The 24,714-nt window shown below is 40.5% G+C and overlaps 1 protein-coding gene across 1 annotated transcript in view; it reads left to right on the forward strand.

Annotated features, from left to right (window-relative positions):
• LOC147724580 (fibrocystin-L-like) overlaps positions 1–24,714 on the forward strand; it is a 1,106,658-nt gene that overhangs the window by 527,788 nt on the left and 554,156 nt on the right. Inside the window, exons 30-32 of the mRNA XM_086966124.1 lie at positions 5,499–5,618; positions 8,724–8,888; positions 17,467–17,588. Of these exons, the coding sequence (XP_086822250.1) occupies positions 5,499–5,618; positions 8,724–8,888; positions 17,467–17,588 (407 nt within the window). The remainder of the gene's footprint in view (positions 1–5,498; positions 5,619–8,723; positions 8,889–17,466; positions 17,589–24,714) is intronic.

A 24,714-nucleotide genomic window follows, 5' to 3' on the forward strand; every position in this document is an offset into this window, starting at 1 on the left:
TCTGCCTCTTTCAAGAAACCTGGGCAGAGACAGCCCTCTTTTGTGCTGGATATCTAAATGATTTTATTGCTGCAAATAAGGGAGCAAAAGGGAGGCCTTCGGGAGGGCTGACCATCTGGGTGCGACAAGACCTAGAGTTTAACATTCAGGTTCTACCAACCCAGAGCCAGGCCATCCAAGAAATTAGACTGACCATGCGTGACCATCTGAAAATAGACATATATAACGTCTATGTTAGAAGAACAAGAGGGAAATGGTTGGGAGTTTTAGCGGCTCTCGAAGATCTTCTTGACTCACATCAGGAAATTTTAAATACTAGCGGGGACATTAACACAACGTTTGGACCACTTACCGCTGTAGGTGGTTACTTAACAGAAGAAGAAGACAACAAATGTGGTATTCCAATATTAGAGTTAAAGCCTATAAGTAAGTGGTCAGATGTGGTAATTTAAAAAAAGGGCTTGCATGCTTTAAATGGGCATATGCAATCTGATAGACAAGGGGCTAATACTTTAAATAATGTCCATAGTGCTAGCAGAATTGATTATGTTTTGGTGAGCTTGAAGCAATGGCATACCATGGTGGGCATGGCGGTCATAGATAGGCTAGAAAGTGACCATGGATTTCAGCCATCAAAAGACCTGCACACAAGCCAGGAACAGATATTCCCCAGGTGACGTTTTACCAACCAAAAATTAAGACGGCTTTAATGGGTAAGAATAACAGAAATGCCAGATCTGCCAGACAACATTCTCAAGAGCATGTATTATGCCACTAATGAACTAGAGGCCAATGTAGCTAAAAATAGGGACCTAGCCAACTCAACATGTATACACAACACATTTTTTAGCCACTTGGGCACCTATTTTTTTAAGCAGGGAAAGAACTCTAAGGCACCTAACACGAAAGTGGGGCAATGGTATAATAAAGAATGCAGAGAGGCATGCCAAGCCTTAGGGGCAACCATCAAAGGTGGCAACCCCAAAAAAGTCTGAGCAGCAAGGTCCCTCTATAGGGGCAACCAGGCAAAAGTTAAGAGATCATGGGACGATAACAGGTGGCAGGAACTAAGGGAAGCCTGTGCCACGAAAAACCCCAAACTATGTTGGAACATTTATAAATGGGACAACGAGGGACAGGCTCAGTGACCTCAAAACCATGTATCGCAGTCGGATTGGGTGAATCATTTTAAAGCCCAACATGCCTCAAATCTATCTGGAGGGGAGGGAGATATTATAAGAACATTATACCTGGATGACACCTTTAGTAGGGCTGAGGTGGAGACAGCACTCAAATCAGTACTGGCTTGAAAGGCACCAGGGCCTGATGGCATATCAGGGGACATTTTTTTACATGATAAGGATAGATGGTGCCGCTATATTTCCTTGTTGACAAATGCTATCGCCCAAGGAGCCCCCATACCTGACTCCTGGATGGGAGCATAGAGCATCCCTGTCTATAAGAAAGGGGACAAACCATGTCCTGGGAACTATACGCCAATCAGCCTAATTGACTGTCTGCAGAAAATAACTGGGAGGCTGGTACTCAATAGATTCCAAGAATCGATTGAGGAGTTTAGGGTTTTGTCCCCATTGCAAGCTGGATTTCGAGCCTTCACCAGCACAATTGATCAGGTGTTTCGGTTTGTCCTGATACACTGGAAGATAGTGACCATTGGTAAGGGAAGCCTTTATGCCGCCTTTGTAGACCTGAAGTCGGCATTCGACCTGTAAATGTAAATGTAAATGTGTTTCGATTTATATAGCGCACTTTAACCCAGGGGCCTCAAGGCGCTTGCTTAGGGAACCCGTCCTGGTATTCTCCTGTGAGATACCCCAGCCAGGTATCCACAAGGTGAAAGCCAGGCATCCCGCCGCGAGGGGCCGTAGTGGAGATTAAGCAAGCTATTGCCCAGAGTCGCAGAGTGTGACCCCGTGAGTCGAGTAGGCACCAGAGCGAGAATTGTCGACTCCGTGGAATTTTTAAGCCCGAGACCCGCCGAGGCGGGAAATCGAACCCTGGTCCACGGCCGATCTCAGCTTCTTGGTCTGCCGCCTCTAACCACTGAGCCACGCTTCTCCACATCCCACGTCCCCCGATTAACCTTACAAGATCTATGGATGCCATCAGAACCTCTGTCCTTGATTATTAGATTGCATGAAGATAACAGCAAAAAAAAAATTTGATGGGGTGGACAGGGGGAAGTTACCGGATCATTCCCCGTAGAGAGGGGCGTGCACCAAGGCTACATGATGGCCCCAACACTATTCTCATTATATATTAAGGGGATAGTGGACTACATGAGTTCTGCCCCTTTGGATGCCCCGGTATTGGCAGGCGATAAAATGCCAATATTAATGTTTGCTGACGGGGCTTGGAGGTTAATGTGCCAAAGACAGAACTGATAGCATTTCGTCCACATAGGGCCTTGAAGGGAGGCATCTGATTGAACGATAGGCCGCTTGAACTGGTCAAGAAGTTCACCTATCTAAGGCTTAACTTTGAAGACAATATGAAGTGGGATCATCAGATAGATCTAGCATTCCTTAAACATAAGCAACTCTCAGGGATTTTACATGCAATGCCCATTAGCCCAGTTTCAGAAATTTACAGCATGAAAGTCATTAGCTCAGCCATCTATGGTTCTGAAATCTGGGGGTGCGAGAATCCACCAACTCTTAGGTCTTCTGAAAATAGCTTCTTGAGAAAAATTACTAGACTTCCACAAAGTACCCCAATTTGCCCATTATTATTTCATCTAGGGAGAAAACCAATTGCAGCCATAGCTAAACTTCAACTCCTCCTCTATTGGCGGAAACTCTGGACTACGCCAGAGCTCACAGGCTATGCGAAAGGCTTCTCATAAATAATAAGAACTGATGCTTTACACCGTATTAAATGGCTGTGGGCAGTCAGAGACCTCTTGTCTAATATATGTATGTCCTCCCTATTGTCCGATCCTGTAAACTCAAGTTTTCCCACAAAGGAGGTTCTGAAGGCTACATATTGGTAATGGTCTCAGTATACCATCAATAAAAATGGATGTACGTTATTACCACACACACTTTTACAACGCGTTCCATTACAACGCGGTTGTAACAACGCAAGTCGTTACAACGACTTGCGTTGGGGGGCGCAAATTAAAAAAATGTAATTTACTATTCCAACACTAGTCCCCGTGGATAGTAGGGAAGGTGTTGGGATAGTAAATTAAATGATTTACTATCCTTGAGCGCCCCCCAGCGCAATTCATTGTAACAACTTTCGTTGTTATGACCGCGTCGTAATGGTACGGCGTTGTAATGCTTGCGTTGTAAACGTCGCATACCCAATAGAATAAGTGAGCCATCCTCTCTAACTGGCTTTTTTTGGAACATAAAGCGATCCCGAAGCTGGAGACGTACTGGGATCTAATCACGAAACCGCTAAACCATGAACTGTATTTTCAGTTTAGGGTAGGCACTTTGCCAGTGAGAGCATTCACTGCTAGATGGAATAAACCAACTGTAGATATATGCTCCGTGTTTAAGTCTAGCAACAAATCTTTGGCTCATCTTCTTTTTGTTTGTGTTGCTCTGCGTCGTGTTTGGTTGCTCCCAATTTGTAAAGTCCTGGGCACCAGACGGGTTAGTGAAGCTGAAAGAATTTTACGGACCAACACCTCAGCAACAATTGCTATAGCCATGGCAAAATTCTTAGGGTGGCCATGAGTATTAAGGGCTCACTCAGCACGTCTATGTGAGGATAAATAATAATGTGATCTAATACAGCCATTTTCTATTAAGCAGTCCAGGACACAATAGTGAGAATTATTTATCTAGATCCAAATGAGTTTTTAACACAGAAGTAGGGCCATAACAAGTGTTTAATTTATCTAAAATTGTAATGTATATTGTACATATTTTAAATGCTTATACCATATTTTTTAAATATTTTTTTCAAGTTTTATGATAAGCGTATTCCCAAATTCATTTTAAAGGTTTGGATTGCATGCCCTATCGTTCAGTTATATGCTTTTGAGTCTTTAAAGATGGCCATACCTAGTGCGTGCATTTTATTTAAAAGCATATTCAATTATGGAATTTACATGTTTTTCCTTTGGCAGCTGTTTTATCTAACCAATTCTATCTTTATTATTATAAATGCTTTTATGACTTAAATTTGTCGAATAAAGCTGTTGAAATGGAAATGGCCAGGACATGGGGGGGGTGCTCTTCTTCCGAAGGTGGGTCAGTAGAAGGCTGATTTTGACTGGTGCTGTGCCGCAGAAAAAATTGTAAATGAAACGAGGGGCTGCCCACATAAATGGGAGAAAATATGGCGACAATGGGAGACACATTGTGGCCTGATGGGGGAGGGGGTGATTAGTGTGATATTCAGAAGCCTGAGGGGATGGGGCCTGTTCGAGTTCTTGTGGGGTCAAGTGGATAAGATCTTACTATATGTGATCAAAATATTGTGCCTCTCAATGCATGCCTCTTCAAATATTGCCGGAAATGTATATACTGTATCTGACATTGGTTTAATAAAAAGATCTAAAAAAAAGAAATCTCATAGTTCTACTGATTACATTTTTACAATTTTGGTGGTGCTTTATTTATTGAAATGTACTTTGTGTCACAATTGCTGTTAGATTATACTTGTGTTATGCTTTCACTTTATTACTGATTGAGCCATGAACAAATACTTCACTCATTGCCTCTAAGGTAAGCCTGGCTGCTTCTCTGCCAAGCTTCCAGGGGGTTAAGCATAGGTTGATTTACTGCCTGCTGTTCCCCTGACAAGGATTGTGTTTATTATTTGAGTGGGGCTTACAATTTCCTACAGCGGCAGAGAGCAATGAAATGCATGAACTCTCATGGAGTTGTACATTGTAAAGAAACAAAAATTCCCTCAAGTTAGTGGTGGAAAGATACAGTTCATCCAGTCAGAACACTGTGAGACGGGAATGCTCCTGAAAAGAACAAACACTAGAATAGGAGTATGATCTCAGTAGTCTTTCAGGAAAGCTGTGACTGGTGCAGCTTTCCACTTGTGCTTCTGGCAATGTATATGAGTTGACAAAACACATAAATCTACATCTGTGCACAAGGTATGTTTATGAAACAATAATTTTAGTGTCAATTGTAAAATATTGCAAATAATTTCAAGAACCTGGTCCCAAAGTGGAAGCATTCAAGGGGAAATTCATTTATTATGTAGTCTGGACACTGACATTGTCTACTCAGAAGCATGCAACATAGCCTCAGGTTTAGGTGTGCAGAAAAGAAATAATTCACTGCATTAAATCTCTACTTTTTCTTTACTCAGTCTTCTTATGTCATTCCTTCCCATAAATTGAAAATTAAATTATTACAATCTTTTCCAGCTGGGAAATATTGTTGGATAAGAACCATTTGATTAGAAACTGATTAAGAAAAGTCAATTAAAATGTAAATGCTTCACAATTGCAAACTGATTCAGTAATAGCACTTATATGTTATTTATGTGCTTCCCAGGTCTATTTGTGGAAAAAAGGAATTTAACGATTTTAGGCTCTGGGTTTGGTGATAGCACAGGCAATGACAACACATCGGTATTCATTGGCCCAGTCAGATGCCCAATCATCTCTGTGTCTGGTAGGTTTATTCTTGAAAATCCTGAATTTTAACGCTGTTCTATGTGATTGGTCTAAAGAGTGGTCTTCAAATGCATATTATGAAAGAAAGAATGAATACTAGTTTTGGAGTTGAATGTCAGCTTATTTGACATCCTTCGAACTGAGTAGGTCAATTGTGAGGGCAAGTATAGTGTTTTAGTTATTTATACTTAAATATTTTGCAACAACAAAATAAGCAAACAAGCACACTATTGTGAATTAGCTGATCTTATCAATCCTTGCCCTTAGTCTTGCACTTCTGTTTGTATTTATTACAAAGATAACAAGTTGCTAAACATTCACACAACCATAGGCGAGTTTGCAGACTGCATTACTACTGATATTTTATAACAATAAAATATATCATGACATAATCTAAAATCAAAATGTTAGTCCACTAATATAGGTCTGGTCATTAAAAAAATATTCAAATTCATATTTCTCTCAATACATTTTACCTGAAGATATTTCAGATATTTTCAAGGACAGGTTATTTGGGCGAAGTATGGAGAGTCTTCTTTATGAGTAGGAAAAGCCTACTACCTCCAGAAACAACACAAAAAGCCACATTGTAAATGGAAATCTAGTATTGCTCCAGAAATAATATCCAGCCGTAAGGAAAAATTGGGGACCAGAAACCTTTCCATCTGTCCGGGTCAAGCAACAAGGCAAAAGAAAGAGCAAAACAAACAGGAACTGGAATAGGCAGAGAATCCATGGAGCCCAGTGTGGGAGCAATCAAGCAGGAACAATTCCAATGTAAATTGGACTCAGAATTGGCTCCCCATATATAGCGCTAAACAGGAAGTGACAATCCAGTATATAGTTTGGCCATCTTGGATTGGGAAAAACTACCACAGGTTGAGTATTCAAAATTATAATACAAACAATGATGGTATATATCATAAAACTATAAAAGCCTAACTAAAAAAGATGGGCACAGAAATTAATATTCATGATGATTATTAGTACTGAGTTATCAAAATGCTCCTGCACGGTGTGATTTTTTTGTAAGCCAGCCTGCAGGGGGAAATTCCCACAATTCCCAGAGCAGGTGTATAAGTATCACTTTGGGAATTAATCAGACAGGGATACACCACACAATCTACATTTACTGTATGCAGAATTGACTTGCAGTGCATAAAACAGTAATGAGAGAAGAGAAACAATTCAGCATTTGCACCGCAGAAAATCAACAATGCACCCCTAGCCATCCACTAATAAACTGATTCTGGCAGCTGAGTGTCTTCAAAAGTCATTCCACATCCTAAAAGTGATGTATGAATTTTCAGTTATGTAGAGAGCATCAGAGAACATTCCAGGCATGGCATTATGTAGTATGCTTGCTTACAGATTATCATTACTGACTTTCATATTTTGAGGTTACCCAAAACATTATTCATTTGCCCAATTCAATGTGTAGTAAATTAAATGTTAGCTGAGCACCTCAGAAAGAAAACCTTCATTTAAACATACTGTTTCATCAATCTCTTTAAATAAACATGTTCAAAATCTCATTATATGTCTAGTATTAGTAGAATAAGAGGATGGTAAATATTGACCATGGTAGGTCGTCAGCCTCTTAAAAAATAACTTAATGCATAGTGTTGATATCTGTAACTAGCCTTCCCTTAGTCAAAGGGTTTTTATAACCCCTATCATTTTTCCTTGTCTAGCTGCATTTCATATCATAATTTGGCCAGTGAAATAATGTTTTTAAACAACTGAAGAGTGACAAGTAAGTAAAGGACAAAACTCGAAATAAGATACGAGGTGTCTTAGAAAAGAAAGAAACAAACTCATAAGAAAGGGACAATACAAAGTAATTTTAAGAACCCTCACTCACCAACCTAGTGGTGACATGCTTCATCACTGGGTTCCCACTGGAAAGACCTAATGTCTTTCCAGTGTGCTTCAACGCCTGTTTACAGCGGAGCTGGTTGTGTGTTGAGGGTGTTGTGTGAAGCCAAATTAAGCTAAGTGAGTGCAAAGTAAATAGAAAAAGGTTAAAAAGTGCAGATTCGTGACTTTCAACTATTTTATTAATAGTCCGATTTGCACTGGTTAAAAACAAGTGTGAATGGACCCATAGGTGTGGTCTCAATTATGAAAGACCCCTAGTCCATAAAAGTGAATTTGGTCAACATGTTTCTGCTTACGAGGAGCCCGAGTCGCTCAGCTTTCTTCAGGACCTTTAAATGTAAACCTCCGGTGGTGTACACGCCCTAAGGTGCACCCTGCCGTGAGGAGTTTGTGTAAAAAATAGAAAAAAGTTTTCTTTTTGCAAAAAAGTATATTATACTTACGGCTGTAAAGCCGTTTTAGACCCAGGCAGCAATTTTGCTGGAGTCGTATACCTGTAGGGAAAGAAGGTTTCAATAATTAGAAAAAACTGTCCCTAGTAAATGCGGTGCTACACCAAACATTACTGGTATGTATGGTGAATTAATGTGCCATTTGAAATGGCAGTTAAATACTCTACAGCGTTGATGAGCATGCCAGTATGCTATATCCAGCTACAATCAACTGGAAATGACTGATCTTTATGTTTGCAGTTTACGGTGTGATAGGGTTCACTTAGAGTGAAGATCTGTACATTCTTGGGACTAAAATAAACAATTTTGATATTTAAATTATATACTCAAATATTATATGCAATTACCAACGACCGCCCCCCAAAAATTTTTAAGAAATTATATTATTAGCTCTAAAAGTTTGAATAGTTCCAAAAATTGAATTCAACTTTTAGATTACCCTAGGTACAAAGAAACTAAAAATGTTTGAGTGCTCATTTGCTGGACCTATTTATATAGAAAATAATGTAAGTAATGGTCCATATTTAAACTGTGCTTAATTGTATCAAGAGCTTGCAGAAAAAAGAATCTTCTTTTTTTTTTTAAATGAATAATTCTCCATTTCCTCCTATACGATTTTCTGCATATATTTAATCCCATTCTTTCAAATTTGATTTATTTTTGTAAATAAATGATGTTTGTTTTAATGCTTAGCCAAAGGGTAGTTTTAATATTATTTTTTACCAAATACTAGATGTGATTGTTCTAACACTTATATTTTTTCCAAAAAGAAAACAGAATTGTCTGCCAGATACTTGGCGGAAGGGCTGGATCCTTCCCTGTAGTTGTTTACATCGCTGAACGTGGATTTGCACAGCCGCAGCCTAATCAAACATTCAATTTCACATACAAGATTCATGTCTCCAATATTTCACCTGATAGAGGAAGCCCTGCAGGTAAAATTAAAAACTTGTGTCATTTCTTATAAAATTGTGGCCATAGTAATGATTTTTTCAACTGAATTGGCCTTCACTGCAAAATCTTGAATGTAAGAGTGCAATATAAATGAACCTTTCATTAGTACCATAGCACTTTCCCAGAAGCATTGATTGTCAGGCATGCATGTGTTATTGGAGAGATGTGGTTGTATTATGACATTTGGGAAGAAGAACTAGAAATGATCAAGATCCTGACAAATGGTCTGGTCTGGTCATGTTATAGTGAAATAGTGAAATTGACAAAACGTGCAAATGTTTATAGGGGTGAGTGTGATGACTGATACAAGCTTAAAGCAGCACTTATTCTGCATTCTTCTTGCAACAAATTATTGCCTGGTTGGTGTGCTTTCCTTTACCATTAGTGAGGTATCAAAACTAGTGGGGGTAACTTAATGTCACATCACTAAAACACATTTGATGAAAAGGCTAACTTTTAATAATAGGTTTTCACTGTCTTTTAGGCAGACAAGGGCATAAAGTCAGTCTCCACACGTCAAGACTTTTATATGTAATGGGCTGATGGTAAGAAGGTTCAGTTAGGCCTTTTAAATCGACTAAAGTTTCATACACCTTTTGTAAATAGGGTGTCTGAGATAATGCAAATGCCTTGGCTTCTGTGGTGCCAGGTGACCACCACAAACTAACAACAAAAAATGAAAGAGCTGTGGCTGAATTATTCTGCGTGCCCCTCAAAATATGCTATTGAGTTGAAAACTAATTTAGGAAGAACATGAGTTGTTAGTGCTAAATCACTGAGAATGACGTATCCAACATCCATTGCACACATATTCAGCATCATGTATGTATTCAGTCAACAAGTGATGCCTTATTTACAGTGAACACTAAAGAATAAAACACTAAAACATGAATAGGTGATAACTAGAAATTCAGTTTTTGTAAGGTTTTTGATTTTAGGGAATGGGGGAAACTAGTATTTGATGACTATGAAACACTCCTTCCAGTGGTGGACATCGATTGTCCAATAATGGCCCCAGCAACCAGAGTTAGCATCTAATGCCTTCATCACACCAGTGAATGGAAAACCTTAAAACCATCACTAGACGTTCCAGCTGTACCATAATGTTCCATATACATATACACAAACAAAGGAAGCAGGATCAGCCCCTGCAACACCCTGCTCCTCAGGAGAGGAGGGTCTAACCTTGAATTCCCTTTGTGGACAAACTGAGGGCCTCATTAGGATGGAGGTGAATCCGCATCCTCCGGGCCGGCGGAAGCCACCGCCGGCCCGGAGGAAGCCGCGGCCACAGAAAACACCCACCGCCAGATTAGGATGGCGGTGGGATTGCAGTGGGACCGGCGGACGGCAGGTCCGTCCGCTGCTGATCCGCGGGTTTTGGAGGGCTATTTGGTGGCGGAGTCTGCAAGACACTGTCAGCCAAATTAGGAAGCATGTGTAAAAAAAGCATGTGGACCTTTGCTTCTTGGGGGCCCTTGCTTGCCCCAGGGTGAAGGGGGGGTGGGGGTGCAAATGGGGGGTGCCTATGGTACCCCCCTGCATTTGCATGCACAAAGTGGCAGGCACCGCATGGTGCCTGCCGCTTCGTGCATGCAAATGCAATGCATGGATTTAATATTGCGGCGGGTGCTGCTTGAAGCAGCATCCGCCGCAATGTTAAGGATACAGGATGTGACCGCCGTGGTGGCGGTCACATCCGAATTGCCATGGAGGGACTGCCGCTGACCTTCCAGACGATCCCTCCACCTCTGGGGTGGTGGATGGAAGCAGTTCCGTCCGCCATCCTAATGAGGCCCTGAGTTAGGACAGAGAGGAAATATGAAAAACACTCCTCAACACAACCCTCAATTACAGTGCATGTAAATAAAATGGCAAAGCCATCCATGGTTAACTTTGTCAAACACTGCCAAGTGTTTAAGAAGTATGAGTTATGAGGCATCTGCACTATAGCATTTGATAGCCATCATGTACACCAAGAATTGCAGCTGTCATGGTGCCACTTTCAGTCTGGTACCTAATTTTTAAAATGTAAGATTGACTCAGATACAATCTGTGTTAAATTTATCAACTAAGGGGCCAGTTAAGATGTTGTTCAGAAACTCTTCTGACGGAATTGTTTTCGGAATCGTTTGCGACTGACTTGGGTTCTGCAAGTCCGACCGACGGATTATGATGCCTCCGAACATCTTTCGGTTGTACTCGCATGGACTTCAATGTGAATAAAGGGGTGGTTGGGAAAACCATGCACCCTGTGATGGGCACCCCATGGAGCCTGAAATACTGTGCATGGTTTGAAAGGGAAGTCCCTTTGGTACCCCCACAGGCCCCAACAGGAGACCTCAGGGTGAAGAGGAGCCTGGTAAAGAACACAAAGTCTGATTCCGACAGTCGTTTTGTGTCAGGCAAGCCAAATCGGAACGACTATCCAAATCGGTCATTGTAATCGATCGTTCGACAACCGTGTCCATAGAACTGTACGAATCGGCTCTGAACAACTCGGGCTGTCCAAATGCTGTGCTGAACTGATTTGTACCGCCCGAACAGTTTTCTTGCATCGTAATCGTTCGTCCAAAAAGGCTTCCGGTTTGGTTGGAAACATAGGTTCCGAATCAAATTTGCTGAATCTGAATTCAGTTTGGAGCCTTTCCGGATGGCATCGTAATCTAACCCCAAGTAAGTTATAAATTTATTCTGACATTTGTCTGTCAAATAGAATAAACAGTTATAAACACATTTATTATCATTATTATTAAAATTATGCTACAAGGAATTGTACCATTAGTGCACCTACCACTTTTATTTGGAGAAATTAAAAGTGACCAAGAGCTAATGTAACATCCATAAATCTCAGTTCAACGATTAATAATTTACTATTACTGGTCATGGTGCAGTATGTAATAAACCGGGTTGCACAAATCTGTTGATGTGGTTATAAACATTAAAAGACAATAAATTGGAGGTTGAAAGCAGGTACCTTTAAATGTAAGAGGGCACCATCATATTCAACCTGAAAGCTTAAATTTTGCTGCAGTTGAATGTTTAAAATATAAGGAATTCAACCCTATCCTAAATTTTAAAATAACTACATGCATATTTGTATTTGGGACCGGTGAAATATATTGGAATGGAACATCTGTGCCCTCAGTATTCACAGTTAAGGAAATAGATTGCTTTGCAGATCGAATGCATCCATTTTAAATAGAAACATTCAGAGTGATTTGGAACTTTTAAAATATGGATAAGTTCCAGATCCCCTGAGAGAAAACACTACTAAACACGTTTTAATCTGACTGCCTGTTGCACTGCACCTAAAAGGAGGCTTTGGGGCAGTGCTATAAGAAACTGCAGCAAGGTGCCGCAAGTCATTTTGCTGGGCTGCGCAGCGTTAGTTTTGAAGCACAGGGATGTTACATATTTACAACAATATGTTGCATTTATGTGCTTCCCCCGCACTGGCGCACAAACTGCTGCCATTCGCCGTTGCAGGCACCCTTGCACCATGGTGCAAAGATGTCTGCATTGTGGGGAGATTGTTTTTGTGCAGGAAGGTGTCCCTTCCTGCACTAAAACAATCAATTGAGGTGATTTCCTTTTCCAATGTGTGTTGTAGAATGCAGCACACATTGAAAGAGGAAAAAAATGAGGAGAAATGAAAACATTTCTTCTTGTTAATTAATTAATTGTGGGTTTGTAATGCGCTAGAATCGACTCCCGAAGGAGTATCTCTGCGCAGTAGACCGCTGGGGAACCCGTCCTGGCTTTCCCTGTGAGATGGTCCCTACTGGGTATCTCCAAGGTGAAACCAGGCATCCCCAGCGTATGTGGGGGCCGTTGTGGAGATGAGGCAAGCTAATGCCCAGAGTTGCTGAGTGTGATCCCTGGTTAGAGTAGGCACCGAGGTGAGAATTATCAAGTCTGCTGACCCTGGTCCACAACCCTGCCGCCTCGGGAATTGAACCCTGGTCCCGGGCCGTCCTCTGCTCTCGGGTCTGCCGCCTCTAACCAGAGAGCCACACCACTCCACCTCGCTATGCCACCCTTAGGGTGGCGTAGCATTCTTATGCATTTCCAGATTTAAGATTTCTCGTAAATCTGGAAATGCATCTGTGGACATGGGTGTTGCGTGGGAACACCCACCGCAACACTCATGTCACGCTCCTAACATGCAAAGTGTTGCATGAACAGGAGCGATATTTACAAGCACAGGTTAAGTCACGCAGGGTGACTTTACCTGTTCTTGTAAATATCACTTAGCAGGCTGCACCACCGATGAATCATGCAATGCGATGGACCGGCGGCGCAAGGGGCTTGTAAATCTGCCCCTTAGTAATTGTTTCAAAGAACTACTTTCTAACAAACCACAACTCTTGAATTGAGGATCAAATAACTTGTTGAGGGAACTTCACAATATAGATGGAGTTCCATATTAGGGTGTCTTCTGATAAGGCCTGACATTTAAAAAAAAATCGGCATAAAGTCCCTATTTTCAGTATAATTTGTCAATGTTGGGTTTACAGAAATGCACTTAGCCACCAAACAGAGAAACATTAATTGCAATTGGTAATAGGTATTTAGGCATAAGGGTAGCAAATGCATATCTATAAACTGTTATGTTGAAGTGCCTGTTGTTTTTAATATAGGTGCATTCCATACAAAAGGAATAAAGAAATAAAAAATAAAAATAAAAATATAAAATTACATGTTATTACAGTACATAGGCTGTGAAGAATCGCTTAAGTCCCACTGTGTAAACCTCTTCAGAGACCCAGCAGTTAAAATTCTGCTCCTGGAATATTAACAGCCTCAGTAGCTACTTGAGGAAGAATGAATTTATAACCTTTCTATAAGACTTTGATGTTCTACTGCAACAGGAAACTTGGATGCAAACACAGACACCCCTGGTGAACTTTAAGGAAGATCAAAATTAAGCTACTAAATTTAGCAACTCAGGAAGAGTTAAAGGGGGTCTTTTTCTTTACATCACCATGGACCTGCAGTAGCTCCAAGAACCAATAGACCTAGCTTGTTCCAGGATCCAATGTGTCAAACTCTCAGTCTCCAGTGCCCGAGAGCCACATTGTTAATTCTGAATTTATATATTCACCCAGGCAAGAAGTGTAAAACCTCTAAAATTGTGATCCTGGCAGACTTGCCCCAAAAAAAAACAATGCATCCATCCACAAGCTCACATAATGCTGTCTGGAGACTTCGATATGAATCTATTAAAGGTTCACCTGAGAAGACTCCTCTCCATCTTCTGAAAAAAATCCAGTAAATTAGGGCACTGGAAGCCATGGGAGTATACACGTTAAATGGGCGTTTTTCTTGATATCAGCTTGGGCATTCACTAGAATGACAAACAGAAACGTTCTCAATTGCACCCTGGTAGATTCAGATCTATTTCCATGGATTAATAACTTCTCTATAAGTCCCAGATCGGAGAGTGATCACTGTCTAAATTTTTGTAGTTAACATCAGCATCCTAAGGGCGTCAGTGGCAATTGTCCTATCCACATTGCCTCATGTATTTAACCTAAGGCCCCTTATATGGAAAGACTCAGAGGTTCCCTATACAATATTGCGGTTTCTTTGTCAATGCCCTTAACAAGGCATTTCCGATTATGCTAAGCATATGAGCAATGTACTAAGACTGGCCATGGACCACCTAAGGCTCAATGGTTCTAAACTCAGTTGTTAATAATAAAAAGGCAACTCAACAAAGAGATCAGATGACTATTCATGTCAGCCCACACAGCCAAATAGGGAAACCAAAATTAAAATTGCTAAATTGCTAAAATGAGGCAAGCTTATAAAAAAGCACTCTGGCAGGCATGAGCACCATAACAAACCTGCTGGACCTTACCCCCCTTGTAGAACACGTTAAGGTGATATCGCTTGCTTCATTTATCTGAAGTCTGCCTTCGACAAGGTCCTAAAACTAAGGCTTTGTGACAAAACGGCCCACAACGACGTGCCACCGAAGCTATTGGATGCAATTATTAACTTATACACACACTTTGATACACATCAAATTGTCTCCAATACACAGACAAAATCATCCTGCTCAGCCAAACACTGATAGGACTGCAGCGCTTAATTGACCAATTTAGAGGATATATTCAAAACCTGCGCTTGGAACTTAACTACAGCAAAATCAAGGTGGTTTGGTTTTCGAGGCCTTTCCTTAAAACCAAAGTCTAGATTTAATTAGCGAGTAAATGGGCAAGTGTTAGAATTGGTTCAAACTTATAAGTACCTCAGTGTCAACATGGATTCTCATCTAACAATAAAGAACATCTTGCCACCCAAACAGCAATGGCAACTAAACTTCTGTGTGCATCAGAACAATACACACAAAGGCACACAATGCATTGACTCATCATTTACTCCAGGCCATCAATGCCAGCACTCACCTATGGTTCTGAACTGCTGAAGGGGAAAGACGTGGCTATCCTAAATCGACTACAGTCGAACCTTTTCAAAAAGCGGTTTGGCAAACCAAAGCATGTTTCACAAGCCCAAGTTAGGCTAGAGGTTGGCCTCCTCAACATGACCCAGCAAGGAAAGGGGCCTTAGTAAACGGGAGGCTGAGATCTGCAAACCTGACACTGTGATGGCAGGTACTGTTAAAACAGCCCAATCGCGATGCCTCTTGCCTCTCGGTGTTTTTAAAAAATCTATAAAAATTAGAGGATGCCTGGGACGCACCCATGAAATATGCTGCCTTTAAGAGGCTTTCCAATAAAGCGGTCAAGCTTTCATCATGAACGCTTGATAAGGCGAATTAGCAAACAAACATCATGTGCTGGTGATCTAGTCATCATACACCATTGGAGGCCCACAGAAATATTTGACTGCTCACGTTTGTGTGGCAATGAAATATACACTGATGCGCATACGACTTGGTGTTTATCTATCAGAGGACCTGGTTCCCTCCTGGAATCAAACTTGGCCAAATGATGATAGTCACTTATGTGAATATGAACAAGAAAGCATACTGAACCTGCCTTGTGTGTGCCTGGCACTCACAGTCCAAAGCTAATCAACCCTATGGCCTGCCCTAAGAGCCTTTCAATTTAGGTCATGCTGTCCAGCAGTAATTACCCTTTAAATGGGACCTCCATTCAATTGTTAAGGGACTGAGGTTCCTCATCTACGCTGCAAAACAGATGGAAGAACACTGACACTGAGTTTCATAGTACTACTAAAATTATTGATATTGACCGGTTGGGTGGGGAGGCAGACCGTTTATAGGGTTTGACATAGTGATATAAGGGCCCATTTCTCAGTCATATTCATGCATTAGCACTTTCTAAGACTGTTGGTTGTGTCCTCAACTGAAATATATATGCACTTTATATTTTTATGATTCATTATGGGTTTTTATACTATATATCTCAATCATGCTTGTACTAGTGACCGATTATGCTTATTCTGAAGTATTTCAGTTTGTTTATAATAAGGGAAGAGCACCTCCTTAGAAGACGTATACGTCTATGAACTTGCACCTTATGCTTTGGAGTGGTCGATTATTTTACTTGAAATTGTGGTCCTCATAACTTGCAATTTTTTATATTGCAATGGTTTGAATTAATCAAGCAATAAAAAATACTTACTGTACAATACGATTGGCTATGATACATAATTTAATGTATAATGTAATATAATGCAAGATAATATGTAGCAATATAAATATAAATAATTATAATTAGGGGTGTGCGGAATTTACTTTTGAGCAGTTACATGAAATCCGTTAAAATTATGTGGATTTATGTGACGTGCAAAATTGACATTTGGTGCTGAAAGTCAGTTTGCATTGACTTTGGACATGAGGATGACTTCTGGCTAAAAGCATGCAAAGAAAAAAGCGAACAACAGCCTCTTGCCCTCTGACTATTGTATTGTTCCTATGTGGAATGGAGCATTCACAGTAAATCTTGATTGCGAATGGCAAATAAATATGCAATGTAGTGCTACAGCATAATTTGAGGAATTTCACATAACGAAAGTGACACAAATTTCATCCAGACCTAACTATAATAATGATTAGATTATATTGTCATGGTGCTTTCTGTTCAAATTGATAGCATGTTGATCCTACTGTCTCTTCCGTTATAGTAATGTTTGATAAAGTGTAAAACATAAGACTGAATTGTTAGTGCAAATAAGTAAATAATAAAAACAACCAATCACATGGAAATTGAATGGACACTCAGTCATGTTATCCACAGACAATTAGAAAAACGGGTTCAGAATGGGAGCACATTTAGTGACACACTTCCAGATCATTTATTAGGTAAAGAGTTAACACATTTGAAGTAATACTTCTGCAATTATTACTCCTATTGCATCAAGCATGACTCCCAGAGGTTTTACAAATGCATGTGGTGTTTTACAAAAAGGAAAATAAATAAATAAAATAAAATAATCCTTACAGATACTTCTATGAATAGCAAATCAAGAAGGTTTGAAAGTCTTCTGCACCTGATGCAGTACCTATTAGACGCATTGAGATTACATTGACCACATGTTGACTGAATTAATTTTTTTCATTAGGGGGAACTCTGTTGACAATTGCTGGAAATGGCTTTGATGAACATTCTCAAGTATCTGTGAATGGCAACCCCTGTGATGTTATTGCAAGTTCATTGACTAAAATACAGTGCAGAACTCCACCAGTAAGTGAATCATGTTTTGTCCCGATGTATGAGTTGTATTATAAATTTTCATGATGCATAAATGCATGTCTTTGTAATGACATAGCAGCAAATATTAAACTCCATGAAAAATAGTGAGAGTTCAGTAAGAATCATGTTTTTGTTTTTTCGTTTTGTCAGTTAGAGGTGACCATAACAAGTCTCTTTTGATTAGTAAAGGTACAGTGGTGGCATAGGCACAGTCACGTCAATGGTGGTGACATAACAAGTTCCACCAAGCATTATATGAAATTTCCTTCCAATTGGTTGTAATTATCTGCAAAGAAATAGTTATATATAGAGCTATAAATTTACATACATTACAATGAACAGTCCATATAGGAGAAGAACCACCTAAAAAAATATGCGCTATCTCAAAGGGATACTTAGTGACTAAGATATAATTTAATTTTGACCAGATGCGGGACCAAAGGGATTTAACCAATGGACAATGAAAAAACATGTGGAGAAGATCACTATTAGCATGTAAAGCCAGTATAGGATGATGAAGACCGTATTTTTTCTAGGAAAGGTTCTAATGCAAGAATGAAAAGAAGGGGGGAAAGAGGGCAGCCTTGTCTGGTTCCTCTGTGAAGGGAAAAATATTTAAATTGGACGCCATTTACAAAAATAGAAGTAGAAGATTCAGAATACAACAGTTGAATATAATGGATAATGGGGGGACTAAAACCATGCCATCTCAATGCTCCAAACATAAAATCCCAACTGACCGTATCAAATGCTTTTTCAGCATCTAATGTGATAGCTGCAACAGGGGGGTTCATCTTCGAAGCAAAGTGTATGATATTAAGAAGAGTTCTCGAGTTATCACTGATAGATTTACCTTTGACAAATCCAGACTGATAGATATTGACAAGATCAGGGATAACTTTATTAATACGAATAGCTAAAATGTTGGCGTAGATTTTACAATCTGTGTTAATTAAGGAGATGGGCTGATAATTTTTGCAAAGGGAAGGATCCTTGTATTTTTTAGGAATCAGGCAAAGCATAGCCTTGCTGAAGAAACCTCTACATTCACCTTTAGGAAGAAAGTGATTGATCAAGGAAAGTAGATGCGGTACTAAACATTCTTGAAGTGGAGATAAAAACGAACAGTAAAGCATCTGGACCAGGTGTTTTATCCTTTGGCAGAAGGGTAGTAGCATTAAGTATTTCCTTCTCAGAAATTGGAATGTCAAGAGATGAGAGATCCTCAGGATTAACAAGGGATTTGGGTATAGATTGACAGAAAGAATCAATTTGTGCAGAATAAGGACTGGATTCTGGAGTGTAGAGGGAGGAATAGTATTGGACAAAAAAATCAAGGATTTTAGCATCAGTGGATTTACTAACTCCCTGAGAATCAGTAATAGCTATAATCTTAGATTTTTACTTTTTAATTTTAAGATAGTTCGCAAGTGATTTACCTGCTTTGTTACATCCTCCATTCATGTTAGCGTGAAATTTGAGAAGGTTATTAGAAGCAGAGTCACAGGAATGTTTGTTGTTCTGCAATTTCGCTTTGATAAGAGAAGATAGTGCTTTGGAGGAGTTAGTGGTGAAGTAACGATGTTCAAGATCTTTAATTTGTTTAAGGATGCAAGATGATTGGGAGAGGGCTTTTTTCCTCTTTAGGGATACAAAATCAATGATACAGCCCCTAGCGGCAGCCTTGAAGGCATCCCATATAAAGTGGAAATCAGAGGTAGAGTTAAGATTATTGTGGAAGAATTCGTCCATGAAAAGGGTAAAGTGTTTAATAAAGTGGGAATCTAAAAGCAGAGAGTTTAGGTGAGGGGTAATCCATGTCCAAAATAACAGGGGCATGGTCAGAAATAAGAATAGAACCTATTTCTGAGTTAGTCATTAATTGGAAAGCATGTTGAGTAAGGAAAATATAGTCACTATGGGAGTGTGATGCATGCACTGGAGAAAAAAAGAGAATTCAAGGGAGTCAGAATGGGATATTCTCCTGGAATCTATAAGGCCTCTGGAAGAGATGTTTTTTTTAAAGGAGTTTTGCATCTTATTGGGGACATATCTTGCTTGTGATTTCCGGTCCAATAAGGGATCCATGAGTTGGTTACAATCGCCACTCACAATTAAATCATCAGCTGCATGTGAGGAAAGAAGTGAGGAGAAATCATTCCAAAAGGTTAAATCAATACTGTTACGGCCATAAACATTACAAAAAGAAAGTTGTACATTGTTAACAATAGTATCTAAAAACAACTGTCTACCATTAGTGTCATGAAACTCATTTTGTAACTGAACAGTCAACGATTTATGAAACAAATTTGTAACCATTTTTGTTGTAAATAGCTGGAGAGCAGAAGGCTTCTCCTACCCATTTTTTACGCAATGAAGACAGAGCTTGTAAAGTAAGGTGCATTTCTTGCAACAGAGCAACTTGACATTTTAGTCTCGCTAAATGGGATAAAACACGTTGCTTTTTAATAGGATTGCAAATGCCTTTAACATTCCAAGAAATAATGCGGAGACCACTCATTCTTGAAAATTGAATGAGAGTAGGGGAAGGAATGTAGAGCAGTCAAAAAAGAGTAGGAGAAAAGACAAAGAGATTGAAAAATTGATAAAAAAGTGTTGAGTGCACAAAAGAGCAAAATGAGAAGAAAATGGTCCATATGACCACCAAAAGAAGAAGAAACAGACCAGATAGGGAGAACTATAAAAAATCGAAAGCTGAAAATAGAAAAAAGAAGAGAATGTTGGAAAGGGTAAACAAGAACAAAATTGCCAGCAGTAGGAAAGAAAAAGAGATACAAGCACCACCAAAATATGATAGACAGGAATAAATTGAGAAGAAAAGGACGAATACAATATAAGAAGAGAGGGAAAGAAAAAAATAAAAGAGGGAAAGAGGAAGGGAAATAGGAGCAGTGAAGGAAAGGAGACAAGTCGCATGGAAAGAGCTAGAAAAGAGGAGATGACAGAAAGCCAGATGGGTTTAGCCATAACAATCAAGAAAAAAGCAAACATTAATGTGGAAGGGGGGATGGCAAAAACCAAGACGGCCACTTCACTGAAGAGAACACCGAGAGAAAACAAATCGATTATAACAAGACAATGAAGAGGAAAAGGAGGGAAGCTACAAAAGTGAAGATGATAAAACAAATGAGACAAAAAGGAAGGGGACTTACGAAACGATAGGGAATAAAGCAACGAGACGAAGCATACATTTTGGACAAACGGATGATGAAATCACGAAACATAGCAGGTACAGGGAAAACCTAAAAAAGGATTAAATGAAAAAAAAAAACATACATGAGGATTTAACATATGAAATTCCAGACAATGACCTAAGTGAGACAAATAGGCATGGGGAACATATAGTAGTTCAATCAATTCTTGCTAAGTTCCATACGTTCTCTTTGATGAGTATGGATAAACTTTTGAAGGTCATCTGGATCCTTGAACGAGAATGTTCTGTCCTTATAGGTTACTTTGAAGAAGCAAGGGTGTATGAGACCGTACTTAGCATGGATTTCAAAGCTGGTCTAAGATCAAGACATTCCATACGTCGACTAGCTGTTGGTTTTGAGACATCTTGACTGAAAAAGATTTTGTGGCCAGACCATAACATCTGTTGTTGTTTAACAGCATTTAGGATTGCCATAAGGTCGGAGTACAGCAGAAAATAGGTAATGATACCTCTTGGCTTAGAAGAAGAAGATGTATGCTAAGGTCCTAGTCTGTGCACCCTTTGAATGTTGAAGTCCATTGATTTTGGAAGGCCAACAATCTGCAAGACTTGAGATTTCAGAAAAGAGACCATATCAGCACCTTCAGAACCCTCCAGTATTCCATAGATACGTAGTTATTACGTTGATTACGATTTTTCAAGTCCTCTGTAGTCTTCTTGAGTTGGGTGACCTCTTTGGTGAGACTGTCAACCTTAGCAATGACATCTTGTGCATCGCTAACCTTTTGGCATCAGAGAGTCCTAATTCAAGGCCCGACCAGTTTTCTTCAATTCTTTGGAGGGTGGCGGTGGTGTCTGACATAAAGGGGTGAATGAAGCGCAGTTCGTCCATAGCATTTTCTAATGCGAGGGGAAGAGATGATTTAAATGGAGAGGAAGGATCCTTTTTAAGTCGCTTGCTAGTATTAGCTGTAGAGTCTTTGCGACCTCCAGAAGAAACACCGGCACCTCCATGGTTCTTGTTGGACTGCGAGTGATCAATGGTAAAAAGGGTGGTAGAGGCGGACACCAAACACGGTTTATAAAGGCCAAGAAAAGGTCATCAAGTCACCCTAAATGTAGTCAAACAGAAACAAAAGGATATCAAGCCTCCAGGTCACACAGATGTTGCGCACAAAGAAGGCCTCCTGTCAGAAAATAATAATACAACTTGACAAAAATTATTCTGTTGAGCAATAAATATTAAAGAGCAGTACAACCAAAAGGCTAATAAATATGTGGTAACGCCACTCATAGCAGTTGACCGTTTGTGATAAAGCCCACCACTAGAAATATCGTGGATGAAGAAGCAGTACTGACGTCTTGACAGGATAAATATTTCCAGAATATAAATGGAGGCGCTACCTATACTGAAGTAGTGTAAAAATGGTGATACATTCCAAACAAATCATCACTGCTACAGTAGGAGCAATGGTAACCAGTTCATCATGTGGGCTTTGAAGAAGGCAATTAATTTAGCGCCACCGCGGGAAAGCACAAAATGGGGGTCAACAGGCTCCGGGGGCACTGAGGCGAAGAAAAGTAGCAAGCAAGGGAGTCTAGACTGAACTGTAACAAGCATGCCCTGTTTCAGTTGACCAGTTGAAATAAAGTCCAGTACTCCATCAAACAAGAAAAATCTGAGATGAAGAAGCAGTGCTAACAGTTTGACAGGAGAAATATTCCAGCTTTTAAGTGGAGGCAATAGCTATCATGAGATAGTAACAAAATGGTGCTTCATTCCAAATAAATCGATGTTAAAGTGGGAGCAGTGATAACCAGCATGTGAGCAAAAATAGGATCCAGATAAAGATAAAAAACCTTAGGTGACCATGCAGCACAGGCAGATTTGCTACAGGGACCTTTGGTTTGCCAGAATCTAGAATCAAAGCTAAAAGATCAACAACCAAATTATTGGTAAAAACGTGTATGTATGTATGTATGTATATATATATATATATATATATATATATATATATATATATATATATATATATATATATATATATATATATATATATATATATATATATATATATATATATATATATATTCTCACAAAAGGTTGCCCCATGAAGATGCTACCTCATAGAGGGGTCACGCACACAAAAGCCACTGGCAGCCGGATTTCTCAGCATGCTCTCCGCACTCCAAATTTGGCCATACGCGTTTCGAGCATTCACTGCCCTTGATCACTGGCAACTCACACAGGAAGGAAGCGGGCTATTAGGAACAACAAATTTATTCAAAAAAGATCCCGCCCTCATGGGCTTAGGCATTATGGTCCTTGTAGTCCTTGTTGTAGCCAAACAGACCTTACAGTTCCTTTATTCAAGCCAAGTGGATACCGCTGCCTCCATGCAAGTAAAATGTATTTTCCTGTTAGGTGGAAAGCGTTTCAAGCACCGCTGGGAGTCCGCTACTGTTAACCAGCGGCTCAGGCCCCCTCCATTCTCGGAACGCACTCGGAATCCAAGCACTCGAGAGCCGCCAAACAAGCGGCGGAGCATCTTCGCGGCTGGGCTAGCCGCATCATGTTCTCACAAAAGGTTGCCCCATGAAGATGCTACCTCATAGAGGGGTCACGCACACAAAAGCCACTGGCAGCCGGATTTCTCAGCATGCTCTCCGCACTCCAAATTTGGCCATACGCGTTTCGAGCATTCACTGCCCTTGATCACTGGCAACTCACACAGGAAGGAAGCGGGCTATTAGGAACAACAAATTTATTCAAAAAAGATCCCGCCCTCATGGGCTTAGGCATTATGGTCCTTGTAGTCCTTGTTGTAGCCAAACAGACCTTACAGTTCCTTTATTCAAGCCAAGTGGATACCGCTGCCTCCATGCAAGTAAAATGTATTTTCCTGTTAGGTGGAAAGCGTTTCAAGCACCGCTGGGAGTCCGCTACTGTTAACCAGCGGCTCAGGCCCCCTCCATTCTCGGAACGCACTCGGAATCCAAGCACTCGAGAGCCGCCAAACAAGCGGCGGAGCATCTTCGCGGCTGGGCTAGCCGCATCATGTTCTCACAAAAGGTTGCCCCATGAAGATGCTACCTTGAATAAAGGAACTGTAAGGTCTGTTTGGCTACAACAAGGACTACAAGGACCATAATGCCTAAGCCCATGAGGGCGGGATCTTTTTTGAATAAATTTGTTGTTCCTAATAGCCCGCTTCCTTCCTGTGTGAGTTGCCAGTGATCAAGGGCAGTGAATGCTCGAAACGCGTATGGCCAAATTTGGAGTGCGGAGAGCATGCTGAGAAATCCGGCTGCCAGTGGCTTTTGTGTGCGTGACCCCTCTATGAGGTAGCATCTTCATGGGGCAACCTTTTGTGAGAACATGATGCGGCTAGCCCAGCCGCGAAGATGCTCCGCCGCTTGTTTGGCGGCTCTCGAGTGCTTGGATTCCGAGTGCGTTCCGAGAATGGAGGGGGCCTGAGCCGCTGGTTAACAGTAGCGGACTCCCAGCGGTGCTTGAAACGCTTTCCACCTAACAGGAAAATACATTTTACTTGCATGGCCACTTGGCTTGAATAAAGGAACTGTAAGGTCTGTTTGGCTACAACAAGGACTACAAGGACCATAATGCCTAAGCCCATGAGGGCGGGATCTTTTTTGAATAAATTTGTTGTTCCTAATAGCCCGCTTCCTTCCTGTGTGAGTTGCCAGTGATCAAGGGCAGTGAATGCTCGAAACGCGTATGGCCAAATTTGGAGTGCGGAGAGCATGCTGAGAAATCCGGCTGCCAGTGGCTTTTGTGTGCGTGACCCCTCTATGAGGTAGCATCTTCATGGGGCAACCTTTTGTGAGAACATGATGCGGCTAGCCCAGCCGCGAAGATGCTCCGCCGCTTGTTTGGCGGATCTCGAGTGCTTGGATTCCGAGTGCGTTCCGAGAATGGAG

This window comes from Lissotriton vulgaris, chromosome 4_1, assembly GCF_964263255.1.
Source record: "Lissotriton vulgaris chromosome 4_1, aLisVul1.2, whole genome shotgun sequence".
NCBI lineage: Eukaryota > Metazoa > Chordata > Amphibia > Caudata > Salamandridae > Lissotriton > Lissotriton vulgaris.